Source organism: Rattus norvegicus, chromosome 18 (assembly GCF_021556685.1).
Source record: "Rattus norvegicus strain SHRSP/BbbUtx chromosome 18, alternate assembly SHRSP_T2T, whole genome shotgun sequence".
Lineage (NCBI taxonomy): Eukaryota > Metazoa > Chordata > Mammalia > Rodentia > Muridae > Rattus > Rattus norvegicus.
This window is the reverse complement of record NC_141551.1, coordinates 61,537,501-61,551,350: the sequence shown is the minus strand read 5'-3', so window position 1 is coordinate 61,551,350 and position 13,850 is coordinate 61,537,501. Positions and strand designations below refer to the sequence as shown.

General features: G+C 43.7%; 1 protein-coding gene across 1 annotated transcript in view; it reads left to right on the top strand.

Annotated features, from left to right (window-relative positions):
• The first annotated feature begins 11,077 nt into the window (after positions 1-11,077).
• Cplx4 (complexin 4) overlaps positions 11,078-13,850 on the top strand; it is a 15,761-nt gene continuing 12,988 nt past the window's right edge. Inside the window, 2 exon segments of the mRNA NM_001191835.1 lie at positions 11,078-11,374; positions 13,743-13,830. Coding sequence (NP_001178764.1) covers positions 11,208-11,374; positions 13,743-13,830 — 255 coding nt within the window. The 5' untranslated portion in view covers positions 11,078-11,207.

The window sequence follows — 13,850 nt, the reverse complement described above, 5'->3', positions numbered from 1 at the left end:
TCACAAAACAGCTTTAAGAGAAGAAACTATTCATTCAGCTTGTAATTCCCAGCTAGAGCCCATCATATTGGGGGAACCAAGGCAAGAACTAAAGCAGCTAGTCACATCCCATCAAAAGCAAAAAGAAGAAGAATATGATTGCTTACCCCTGCTCACACCTGCCCAACTCTGGAAAGTCGGGAAATGGTGCTGCCCGCAAAGGATGGGCCTTCCTCACCTCCATGAGCACAGTAAGAACAGTCTCCTACAGAATACTCAAAGGTCAGAGTTAACAACCCTCACCAAGTTATTCTAGATACTGTCAAGTTCAGCTAAAATCGACCATCACACCTCCCCCATGTGGCCTGCCGTCTGTGGAGCTCTGAGGTCAGAGGAGAGTAGAAGTAGCAATGGATAAATGTTTCCCTTTGCCAGTGATGAAAAGTATTTGCTGTCTTCACCCTTTAATTACCACATGCTGAAGGCTAGGAGTGTAGAGCACAGTGAACCCTTGTCCAGCATGTGCGGGACACTTGGTTCAGTCCCCCAGCTGTACACAAAACACATAAATATAATCAAAAGCTGGCATTTTAATTAGTAGCAACCTGACTACTAGTCCAAAAACCTCATTAGTCACCGATGGTGGGAGTTTATTCTAATTCTAGCACTGAGGAGGTGAAGGGAGAAGACAAACATTGAGCTAGCACATCCTGATTGTCATGCTCTCCTCAAAGAAGAGACCATACCACAAGTGAGCCTCAATTACAGGCTCAGGCTCTAGTGCGAAGGCCCAAATGGATTTATGCTTTTTGGATGTGATATCGTTCTAAAATTCTGCCCCATTAACCGGATTATTGTTAGTCTAGTAAAGACCTTAGGTCAAATACCAAATTTTTTCAAGCTGAATTAAGTCATAACTAACCAGGATTTCTAAAGGTGAACTATTAACAAGATTAGGCCTAATTTAAAAACAAAACAAACAATAGCAAAACAACTCACATGTGGTATCCTGGGCAGCAGGTAGACTACAGATTTTTCACCTCCCCCTTTTCTCCAGGTCCAATCTCCCACTGTCACCCCAGCTCTATAGCAGACCACCTGCTGCTCCCCATCCCATCTCCAATGGCTCACACAATCTTTCCAACCTCACTTCCCCCCATCACTTCATCCCAGCCTCCAACATCAGCAAGTATTCCCTGGAACCCTGAGACTACTCAGCCAGGAAAGCAGGTGGGCTACCTGCAGATCTTCACCTCTCCCTAGGCCGGCCACAGAAGTAAGTAGGCCAGCAGAACAGGTAAGCAAGCTTCAGATCTTCATGCTCCCTCCTGTCTGCCATACCAATCCCCTAGTCTCACCCAGTTCTGTAGCGGACTACCTGTTGTAGCCTCTTCCCCCTTTTGCCCCTCTTCCTAGGGGACTAAGCAGAATCTGGTAGAACACCTTACTTTCCTCCCTCCTCCAGATCACCGCCACTCCTAGCCCATCCCCGTACCCAAACATCAGCTCCTGATACCTAAAAGCACATTTTACCCAGACTACCAGAAGCACTCCCTACAGGCAACATAGAGAGAGCCACCACAATCCCCTAAGAACCAAAGAAAGCAACAGGAACTAAGGAACAAAACACCCACCCCACAAAAACATGACCACAGATATCTGCACCTAGAATCACACTCAACCCAAACATAGATTCCTAGACGCAGGCGTAGAAACACAGTGGAGCAGTAACTCTAAACTAGAGCACAGTAAGAAGAGGCTCAGATAATTGCAACATATTTGGGGCATAAAACAAAGATCTTAAAATAACTATTACAAATATGATAGAGGTTCTAACAGGAAATAAATGAAGCCTCATTAAAAAAAAAAACCTGTGAAAATACAAGTGGTGAATGGAAATGAAGAAAATGGTTCTAGATCTGAAAATAGTCAATGAAAACTAAAATGGGAAACTGGAAATGAAGAAATCTAAGAACTGGAGCAGGAACCTCAGAGGCAAGCTTCACCAACAAAACAAGACAGAAGACATTGAAGACACAATAGAAGGAAGTACATACCTCAGTCAAAGAAAACTAAAAGTCTAAAAAAAAAAATACAGGCATAAAACTTTCAGAAAATACTATGAAAAGACCAAGTCTACAATAATAGGAAAAGAAACCTAGGTTAAGGCACAGAACATATTTTCAACAAAAAGATAGAAGAAAATTCCCCTAAAGTAAAAAAAGGCATTGCCTGTCAAAGTACAAAAAGCATATAGAACACCAAATAGACTAAAACCAGAAAAGAAATTCTCAACAGTATATTATAAAACATTAAATGTACAGAAGAAAGGAAGAATATTAAAGACTGTAAGGGGGAAAAAAAGACCAAATAACATACTAAGGCAGACCAATTAGAACAACATCTGACTGCTCAATGGAGACTCTAAAAGCCAGATGTGGATAGGTGTTCCACAAATATTAGAGGCTACATATGCCAGCACAGTCTACTATACCCAGCAAAATTTTCTATCATAGTAGATCTAGAAAAGAAGACATTCCATGATAAAATCAGATTTAACCAATAGTTACAAATTCGGCCCCACAGAAAGTACTAGAAGGTGAACTTTACCCTAAAGAGGTTAGCCATACCCAAGAAAATACAAGAAGTGATTCAAAACAAGTAAATCAAAAGAAGAAATACAGACACACCACCACCACCACCACAACAACAACAACAAAACAACAGGAATCAACAAACTGCTCATTCATAACTCTCAATATTAATAGTCATATCCACAGTAAAAAGACAATGGTTTCATCCATATATATATATGTATATATATATGCCAAAGATAGATATATACTGTGTAAAAGACACCATCTTCAACAAATGGTGCTGCTGGCCGCACATAGAAGAATCTAAATAGGTCTATACTTACCTTGTTTAAAAAAAACTCAACTCTAAATGGATCAGAAACCTCAACATCAAATCAGATATACCAGACTTGATAGAAGAGAGGTGTGGGGTACCCTTGAACTCATTGGCACAGGAAAATACTTTCTGAACACAACACCATAAGAACAGGCACTTAGATGAACAATTAATAAATGGAACTTCATAAAACTGAAAACCTTGGCATGACAAAGGACATCATTTGGACAAAGTGGCAGGCTGCAAAATGGGAAAAGATTTTTTTCAACTACATATACAATATATGGCTAATATCCAAAGAAAAATGGATATAAAGAAGTCAGATAACTAGGCTAAAAATGGAGTATACATCTAACCAGAATTCCCAAATGAGGAAACTCAAACGCCTGAGAAACACTTAAGGAAAAATTCAACATCTTTAGTTATTGGGAAAATGCAAATTGAAACTACTTTGAGATTTCATCTTATACTGGTCAGAATGGCTGAAATCAATAAAACAAATGACAGTTCATTTTGGTAAGGGTTTGGATTAAGGGGAAGACTCATCCATCGCCTTAGGAGAACAAACTTGTACATCCACTATGGAAATCACTGTGGCAGTTCCTCAGGAAGCTGGAATAGATCTACCTCAAGACCCATCTGTCCCACTCTTGGGCATAGACCCAGTGGATGCTTTCTCCTACCACAGCTCAGTCATGTTCCTGCTACTCTGTTTATCATAGCCAGAAACTGCAAACAACCTAAAGGCCCCTCAACAGATGAGTAGACGAAGAAAATGTGGTAAATTTATATGATGCAATATTTTTCAGTCAAAAAGAAGTCATGAAATTTACAGGTAAATGAGTGGAACTAGAAAAAAAATCATCCTGAATGAGGTAACACAGACTCAGAAAGACAAATGGTGTATGTATTCACTTATGTGTGGATATTAGCTGCTAAGTCAGTGATAACTGAGCTGTACTTCGTAGAACTACAGAGGTTAGGTATGAGGTAAGGAACTACAGTGGGCAGACCGTCTCCCTAGGAAATGGAGCTAGGGGCTGGGGATTTAGCTCAGTGGTAGAGCGCTTGCCTAGGAAGCGCAAGGCCCTGGGTTCGGTCCCCAGCTCCGGGAAAAAAAAAAAAAAGAGGAAATGGAGCTAGAATAGATAGTTATGGATGTATGGATTCTGGAATGGAGAATCAGTGTGGAGGTAGGTAAGAGGGGGATGAGGGGGTATATGGGGGAGACAGCTAAAATTAAGGGCCACTCGAAGGGTAGTATGAAAGCCCAATATGGTAGAAGCTTTCTAGAATATATACAAATATATACCAGAAGGTGATCTAAATGACATCACCAAATAATGGAGGATACAGAACTCCATCTGGATACCTCTTGTCACAAAAGGAAGCTTCCAGTACTGGGAATGGGTCACATCTAATTAAGTTGTTGGCCAAAGATGTCCCATGGGGATCTTCAAACAACCCGGGTTGTCAGCAAGGCTGTAGGTTGCTTTCACAGACTGATCACAAGGCGCTATTGCTGTAGACAGCACCTACACCACTCACTGAACAAGAAGTCGAGCATTCACCGTGCATTGGAACCTCTTTGATACAGGAAGATAGATACTCTGCACTCTGCCAAAGGAGAAATGTAAAGACCAACCCAGCTACAACCCCTTTCTTTGATCTGCAATGGTGACACAGTATGTATAGTAACCAATCAATATTTGATTAGGTCCGGTCCATACTGGTAGGGAACACATAACAGATACTGCTTGGGGAAACAAACCAAGAACCTGAGACTAGCTAGCCCAGAGACTGAACACTACCGTTCTACTAACACAGCAGTAAAAGGACTCCTACTGCCACTACGCTCTACTCACACACAAGATCAGTGGCATGCTCGGCCATGCAGAAGCTACCTCCTGCAGTAGCTGGGAACAAATACAGAGTCTTTGTCAGACAACATGCAGAGAGTGAGTGTCCTCGGAACACTCAGCCCGGAACAGGATGTTTCCATCAAACCCCTCCCCTCAAGGTCCAGGGAACCCAGAGGAAGAGGAGTTGAAGAATACATTTTAGAAATTGACTTTTAAAGATCTGGCCTTAGCTTTCAGGACAAAGCTCAATTTAAAACAGCAAAATACTCTAATCCCAGGCAACGGCTGTCAGGTGAGCCCTGAGCAGTCTCCATGAAGGTAACCATAAGGTAATCAAGAAGACTAGAGTTGTACCTGAAAGCTGTGTGCCCTGGCCAAACATCCCCTTTCCCCTTAAACGTCCTTGAGGCTTCGGGTAGATTTGTGTCTGCTATATCAAAAACTAAGGTGGTAGCACATTTTCCCACCAATGTGCAGGGTAGCCTCTCCAAGAGATCTTGAGTTTATTATAGTATCCTTTACACTGTTTTTTTTTTTTTTTTCTGGTGCTGGTTTTCAGTCCTCCTGCCCCAACTTTGTGGGGGAATTTACCCACCCTGATTTTAGAGGGAATCATCTTACCTCAAATATTCATGGCATTTCAAGACCCATAATCCAGAATCCACTGGGCTGTCACCCTCCTCTTAGAGATCGTCTCCTCTAACTTCTGTATTTTAATTAATTGCTCTGTGTGTGTGTGTGTGTGTGTGTGTGTGTGTGTGTGTGTGTGTGTGTTATATGCAGGTGCCTGTGCCCATGTGTAGAGGTCAGAAGAGGGTATCAAGTAACTTGCACTAAAAAACTTCAACTTATTTCTTTGAAACAGTCTCTCATTGGATCTGGAGCTAGGCTAGTGACTACCAAGTCCTAGCAATCCTCCTGTCTCTGCCATCTCGCAGTGCTGAGATTACATCTACACTGACCACACCTATCTTTTTATGTGGCTTCTAGGCACTGAACTCAGATCTTCATGCCTGCCGATTGAGCACTCTTATCTGCTGAGCCCTCTCTCCAGCCTCTACTCTGATTGCTGTTTGGATGCAGTACTTGATTTGTGTTGCTTAAGAGACTTCAGCTTACACTGTGTTTCTCTACTAAACCTTTTCTTCCAAGAAAGCAAGAGGTAAGACACCCCACTGCTGGGGTCGGGGATTTATCTCAGTTGTAGATCGCTTGCCAAGACCCTGGGTTCGGTCCTCAGCTCCGGAAAAAAAAAAAAAAAAAAAAAAAAAGATGCCCCACTGCCACCTAACCCATGCACACACACACACACACACACACACACACACACACACACACACACGCACACACGCACACACGAATACCATGCAGTGGAGACAAGCTTAAATAAAGGAATGTTAAAGATATCAAAGTGATGGGAGGAGTCTTGGCAAAAAGGAGAGTGGTAGAGGAAGTTGGCAGGCTGGTACAGCCCAAGTCATGGAAGGCCTCACAGGCCACGGTGAGGTATAGGGACTTAATTCAAGCACAGAAAGACGCACAGGAACAGTGATACCTATCCTTCTCAGATCATAAATCCTGTGGGATTTATTTCCCCTTCTTGGGGAAATTCTCTGCAAAGATCCTGCAAGAGGCAGAACACAGCTATAGCCATCAAATAGAAAGGAGGCTGTGATTCAGTCAGAAGCAAGAAGCAAGCTGAGATGTGGTTCCACTTGTTATGGGAGGGTTGACTGGGGAGCGAATCTGAAGTTCATTGCCCAGAGCAAAGCGCTGGCAAGGGACACCCCATTTTTACACGGGTCTGAATACTCCTGAGACGGCTTACAGGGATGGGCGTGAGCCCATTAGCTATTTTAAAATAAACTCACGTAATTCAGCTAACTATAACAAAATGGTTTTGAAGCTTTATTATTTTGATGTTTCGTTACTTTGCTAAGGGATAGTACTTACCCTGTGATTCAGACCCATCAGATCCAAGCTGTTCGTGTAGCTTTTAGAGGTTTAACTTCCTGATCACACTTTTTACAGAGGACAGAACGTCATCCTGCTGTCCTTTGCTATGGAAGACAAAGGTGTTTTGGATGTGCAGTATTTTCTGTGGGAGGAATTTTGTGCACTAAACTGTGGGGAGTGGGTGAGCGGAAGGGCCCACAAGGTCAAAAGGTGAAGACTTAGAATTTACAGTCTTAAAAGCTCTGTGAGGGGCTGGGGATTTAGCTCAGTGGTAGAGCGCTTACCTAGGAAGCGCAAGGCCCTGGGTTCGGTCCCCAGCTCCGGAAAAAAAAAAAAAAAAAAAAACCAAAAAAAAAAAAAAAAAAAAAGCTCTGTGAGACCCCTTGAGGAGATGAGGTATAGCTCACCTTCAGCAGGAATTTAGAGATTATGTTCGAGTGTGTTAAGCCACCTATTGAGAAAGGAAAGTAGGGATGAGTGCTAATGTTTGTTCTCAATTGGAGAACACTTCAGTTGTGGGGTGAAGTTTGTACAATATCTATTTTTAGTCTTTCATGTCAAAGCTATCTGAGCAGCACTTTAAAAACAGATTAGTAATAGGGAAAATACACTTTAAAATAGACAGTGAACATGTTATGCAAAAGCCACCAAAACTCAGGTTATCTACTTCCATTCACTCTTAGGGATGGTGGCCTATGCTCAGTGTGATGATTTGATATACTTGGCCCAGGGAGTGGCACTATTAGAAGGTGTGGTCCTATTGGAGTAGGTGTGTCACTGTGGGTGTGAGCTTTAAGACCTCATCCTAGCTGCCTGCAAGTCGGTATTCTGCTAGCAGCCTTCAGATGAAGGTGTAGAACTCTCAGCTCCTCCTGCACCATGCCTGCCTGGATGCTGCCATGTTCCCACCTTGATGATAATGGGCTGAACCTCTGAACCTGTAAGCCAGTCCTAATTAAATGTTGTCCTTACAAGAGTTGCCTTGGTCATGGTGTCTGTTCACAGCAGTAAACTCTAAGACAGAAGATGGTACCAGGGACTGGGGTATTACTGGGATAGGCCTGATCATGCTTTTGTTTGGAAGAATGTGGATTTTGGGACTTTGGATTTGGAAAGCAGTGGAATGCTTTAAATGGGGCTTAATAGGCTATCCTGGTAGGAATGTGGAAGACTTTGTTCTAAGGGTGATTTGAATTATGTGGACCTGGCCCACATCATTTCAGGAGAAAATTTCAATATGTGGCCTCGAGATTGTTTTTGTGGTATTTTAGTGAAGAATGTGGCTACTTTTTGCCCTTGTCTGAAGAGTCTGCCTGAGGCTAAAGTGAAGAGACTTAGATTAATTGCATTGACAATGGCAATCTCAGAAACACTCATCATAGATTTTGTTCTCTGGTTAAGTCTCATAAAGAGTATTTTAAATGGGCATAGCAAGCTGAGAAAGGAAAAACATAAAACATATGCGCACCAGGGAGTGATATGGAGCTGAATCCTGTGTTCAAAGATATTAAATTGAGTTAGGAGAGTAGTGACATGGGGCAAGATCCCACCCAGCTAAGTTTAGGTCCAGGCATGTTAGTACAAGCCTTTAACCTCAGGAGGCAGACAAACAGATCTCTGAGTTCAAGGCCAGCCTGGAACAGAGCAAGTTCTAGGTGAAGAAAAACTTAAATCCATACCTTTAATCCCAGTGCTAAGAACAGGCAGGCAGGCATGCAGATCTCTGAGTTTAAAGACAGTATAAGGAGAAAGTTCCAGGACAGCCATGCTTACACAGTGAAGGGGTTGGAAAACATAAAGCTGGCGATAGTATAATAGAACAAGGGGCTGTGTTCCAGCCCCTGCAAGCAGCAGAATTCAGCAGTTCGCCCTTGTAGCTCTGACTTTAGAGTGAAAAATAGAAGGGACTTACTGGAACAATTGATGCTGGCTAGCTGAAGCTAAGAAATTAGCAGTGACTAAGAAGACACCAGAATTACTGAGGTGAAATCTTCTACAAAGTGTTTTCTGAGGGCATGAAGAAGCTGTGTTCCAGAGATAGTCAAGGTTGTATGTAGCTCATGCTGCAGCTGGACTTGGTAATGTTTTAAGAGTCACCCAGGTGGTACTGGTTTTGAAGGCATGAAGGGGTCATGAAGAGCAGCTAAGGCTTGGCACTGTGAGAGGCCATGGGAGGCCATTGATGACTATGCAGCCTCAGTCACAATTGATGGCCCAGGACTGAAGGGGTCATGCAAAGGAGTTGAGTCTTGGCACCATGAAGAGAGCCTATGAGAGGCTAATGGTGAAGCCTAGTTGCAGCAGAAGACCCAAGTGTATTGGAGATGCCAGTACCATGGACGGCCACCAAGAACAGCAGCAGCAGTGGAGTGGATCAACCTGAGCTTAGAGTGCTGCAGAGGGCAGAGCTGGAGAAGTGATGCCAACCATTTAGAGGAGCCCAGAAGATCATGTGTGGATCCCAGACATTGAAACAAGAAGCTATACAATGAGGTTGTCTTGGAGACCCCAAGATGTTGGAGATGCCAGAGCTGTGGGCTATCTGCTGAGGAAAGCTGCTAACAGGAAGTAGAAACAAGCCCAGGAGAAAGAAGTTTGTTGCAGTCAACAAAGATGAAAAAGGAGTTGGAGATCTGAAAACTGCTTTGACATCAGACTTGGAGATGCAGGGTTTGGAGTTTGCCCAGCTGGTTTCCTGTCTGGCTTTGGGGATTACAGTGAAGTGATTAGATGAATCTCAGAAGTGACTTTGAACTTTGGACTTTTAACATCTTTGAGACTGCTATAGACTATCAGGGCTTTGGAAGTTGGACTAAATGTATTTTTTATTATGCTATGGCTAGATATTGTCCCCATAGACTCATGTGTTTGAACAAGCCTATGGAGCCAGGGATGGTTTGTATATACTTGGCCCAAGTTGTAGCACTATTAGGAAGTTGTTGGAGGAGGTGTGTCACTGTGGGTGTGGGCTTTAAGACCTCCCTGGAAGTCAGTATTCTGCTAGTAGCCCTCAGATGAAGATGTAGAACTCTCAGCTTTTCCTGCACCATGCCTGCCTGGACTCTGCCATGTTCCCACCTCGATGATAATGGACTAGACTTCTGAAGCTGTAAGCCAGCCCCAATGTTGTCCTTATAAGAGTTGCCTTGGTCATGGTGTTTGTTCACAGAGGTAAACCCTAACTAAGACACCTGGAAAGACTTGTTCCTGCTGAGAAAATAATGAGCATGAATTATAAATAAGTACCTCCCCAGCTCTTAATTAGAAATGTTCAATCATAGATTAAACCTTCCTAATGCTGCAATCCTTTAATACAATTCCTCATATTGTGGTGGCCTCCAACCATAAAATTATTTTCATTGCTACTTCATAACTGTAATTTTGCTACTGTTATTAATTCTAAAGTAAATATCTGATATGCAGGATATCTGATATTTGATCCCCATGAAAATGTCCACCCCTACCACAAAGGGTTACCACCCACAGGTTGAGAACCACTGGATTAAAGTCTTAGCTACACTCAGTTCTTACCTTGACCTGATAAAAGCCAGAGAGGATGTCCTGTTACAAAACACTGTCAGGGCTGTAGCTGTGTTGATGCCGATCACCTAGGATGTGCACTGCGTATAAGGAAAAAAGTGCACGTGTACACACTGAGGACTTCCTTCCCCGTGGGTTCCTATCAGCATCAAACATATCCTTCTCAGGAAGATGAGCAGCTCTTCCATGAAGTAGAAGCTAAGCAACTCTTCCTGTGTAAACTCAGGACCATGGCTCACATTTTGAACCCCCTTGCATGACTCATGTATTTCTGTGTGAGACACCATTCCCTGTGAAGTGGGATGAAACTGAACTGGTGTCTGATTTCTGCAGTTTGCCTAGGATAAAATATGGTGAGATAAAATATGGAGCAAAAGCATTATTTTTGCTTCATAAACCATTCCGGGGTTTGAGTCTCACTGGACTATTTCCATCCAGGGCAGGGATGTGGAGCGATATAGTCAGTTGACTCCAATCAGTGTAAGCTGGACTGTTGATGAAGCCCTGCTGGGTTTAGCTTGAGTTTTAGGGAATGGGAGCATTGCTCGGAGGTAGTATGCTGGTCTGACATGCGCAAAGCCCTGCTCTCCATCTCCAGCTCCGGTCAAAAGCAAAATAAAATGTAGAAGGCTGAGGAGAACAGGGCAGAGGTGGGTGGGGCTTCTGCCCTGTGAAATTAGCTGAGTGTATTAATCATAAGGCAGAGGGTTGCATCTGACCGTGGGTTTTAGTAATCGGAACCATCTGCCTCTATACTAAGAGTTCACCCTCTAATCCAGCTTACGACTAGCAAAAGCACTCTCCTCTACCGCTGTGCCCTTGGACAGAGGAGGCTGCGCAAATCCTCCGCTCCCAAATGTGTGGCTGTGGCTGAAAATATTTGAAGGTTTTGCTTTGGTTTCGTTGGGTTCTTTTGGGCGATCTTTGACTGGGTTTTGGTTCTCCAAGGCCGAGACAATGGCTTTCTTTGTGAAAAATATGATAAGTAACCAGGTAAAGAATTTAGGATTTGGAGGTGGGTCTGAAGAAAAGAAAGAAGAAGGAGGCACCTCGGACCCCGCGGCGGCTAAAGGGATGACTAGAGAGGAATACGAGGAATACCAGAAGCAGATGATTGAAGAGAAGTGAGTACCCAGCCTTCGCTGCCCTGCAGAGCAAAGGGGGTGCATCCCAGCCCACGCCTCCAGTGCCCGGGCTGATGGCTCTTGGCCTCTGAGGATGCCCTTCCTTTGACTCTACCTCTAACCCCATGAACGTTGGTCCTGCTGAAGCAGAACCCTGCAGCATCCCGGCTTGTGGATGCTACTGATACAGATGGAGATGAACGACACTGGGTGCCTCTGTCCACCACGCTTAGCACAGCTTAACAACAACTAGTACAGGATGATTGGCCTTGATGTAATTTATCAAAAAAAAAAAAAAAAACCAAAAAACAAAGGCAAAAAAACTGCTGAGGTGGTGTTTTCAGTCTTTCTGATTAAAGGGCATTGGGTGCCATAGGTGTGGTATTTGGGGGTATCACCAAATAGTGCACTTTAAGGCTTGGGAAGTCAATTGCATGTAGTTTTCTTTCCTTCAAAAGAAAATCAGAGGACATATAAATAAATATGTAACCCCAGCTAATAATAGGCAGGATGAAGTGTACCGGAGAGTGGTAGTGAGTTTTGCAGCTTTAAATATACCAAGAGGTAAGATGAATAAATAAATGAGCAGAGGATAGGTGTGTATTAAAACATGAAATGTGAACTGGAGAAGCCTAAGAAATTGAAATGCGGCTCTCAGTCTAAAGTTCTTTCAATGTTCCTGGATGTTTGAAAGCTTTCTTAATAAGATATCGAGCAGAAAGGATTGCTTCCTACCCATACCACAGGGCACTGGATAAAAACACCTTTCCTGTTTCTTTCTCTGAAAATGTGAAGGTTGAATACAGTGTCGTCTCAGGCCTATTCCAGAATGTTCTGGAGGTAGAACTGAGTCAAGAACACTTGAGCCCAAGGCACCTGGTGATCAGCCATTTAATCTGATTGTTTTATGTGTATCCCAACTTCGAAGTCAGCTTTTCTTATAATGGTTAGGATTACTTCCCAGCTTGAAGTAAAAAGCAAGTAAGCAAACAAACAAAACCAGGAGTCAAATGTCACCTAAAAAAATGAAAACAGGATTTATGTTCATGCAATACCCCATAGAATCCATGGCAAAACTTACCAGGACTCCCTTGGGTGTACGAGAGACCCACGTGTCTACTGAGTGACCATGAACACTCTTTTGAACCCTTGGCATTGTTCTGTCCCCACAAGGCCACTTTCCTGTCTTCTTAGCAGCCAGCTCTTGCTCATAGAGAGCCTTCTATGACCTGGACCACAGTCCCAGTAGACCGTGCCAGCGAATGGCTTTCAGGTTCACTTGTTATATTTCAAGCCATGCTTCAAGGTTCACTCTTTCTCAGTCTCAGTCCCAGCTCCCCAAAGAAACTTCGTTTATCTAATCGGTCCATCCCGATACAGCCATTTGACTGTGCCTTTGGATAAATTCAGCATTGATCATGCACTTCGGTGGGCAACCAGGGAAGGAGGCAATTCCTGTGAGCTTTGCATACAGTCCCCAAAACTTAATGCTTCTGCATAGATAATCATGACCCAGGGAGTCTGTTTCAAGTTGAGCTAACCATGGATCCAATTAGGTCAATAGCTCTCAACCTTCCTAATGCTGTGACCCTTTAGTACAGTTCCTCATATAGTAATGACCCCCAACCATAAATTATTTTTGTTGCTACTTCCTAGTTATGAATTGTAATGTAAGTATGTACACTATCTGATACGTGACTCTCAAAGGATCCAGACTCACACGCTGAGAACCACTGAAGTAGGTCATCCCCAGAGCTGGGACCCCAGTCTTGCCGGCATGATGAAAACAGACACAGACTCATTCGTAGACAAGGGGACACTGTCTAAACATTGTCCCTGGGGCCTGGCAGCAGTGACAGTGAACGGAAGTAACTTAGTATCCTATCTCCGAACCCCACAGGCAAAGAATATCTGTGTCCTGGAATGGGGCAGCTTGCCTTTTCTTCCTTAAGAGCTCAGGGAGGGGCTTATTGAAAATGTAGCCTCCTGTTTAAAAGGTTCTGAGGCAGTCGAAGAGGAGCAGAAGTGAAATCAGCCTTCCCCACTGGTTGATGATGGTGAGACTCAGGGTCCAGGACCTTAGGGTCCAGGACCACGCGGTCCACCTACATCCTCTTTCTGATGCCCTCACAAAGCCCTTCCGGGACCCGACTGCCTGAGGACTTAGACGTCCAGAGGGCTGAAGGGCCATAATGATAGTAAAAGGGAAGCAAATACTGGGGACTCGGAGGGGAAAGTCTACATTTCCCCAAATGTCAGTAGCCAGTGGCAATCAAGTGTGTCCGAGGGTCCTACTTCCTGAGCACCCTGGAATGTGTGGGGCCCTCTATCCCTAAGACCCTGTTTCCTGTTCTTTGCCTTTTTTTAGGATGGAGAGAGATGCTGCATTTACTCAGAAAAAGGCTGAGAGGGCATGCCTACGAGTCCACCTCAGAGACAAATACAGGCTTCCGAAGGTAAGACAGTGTCTCATATC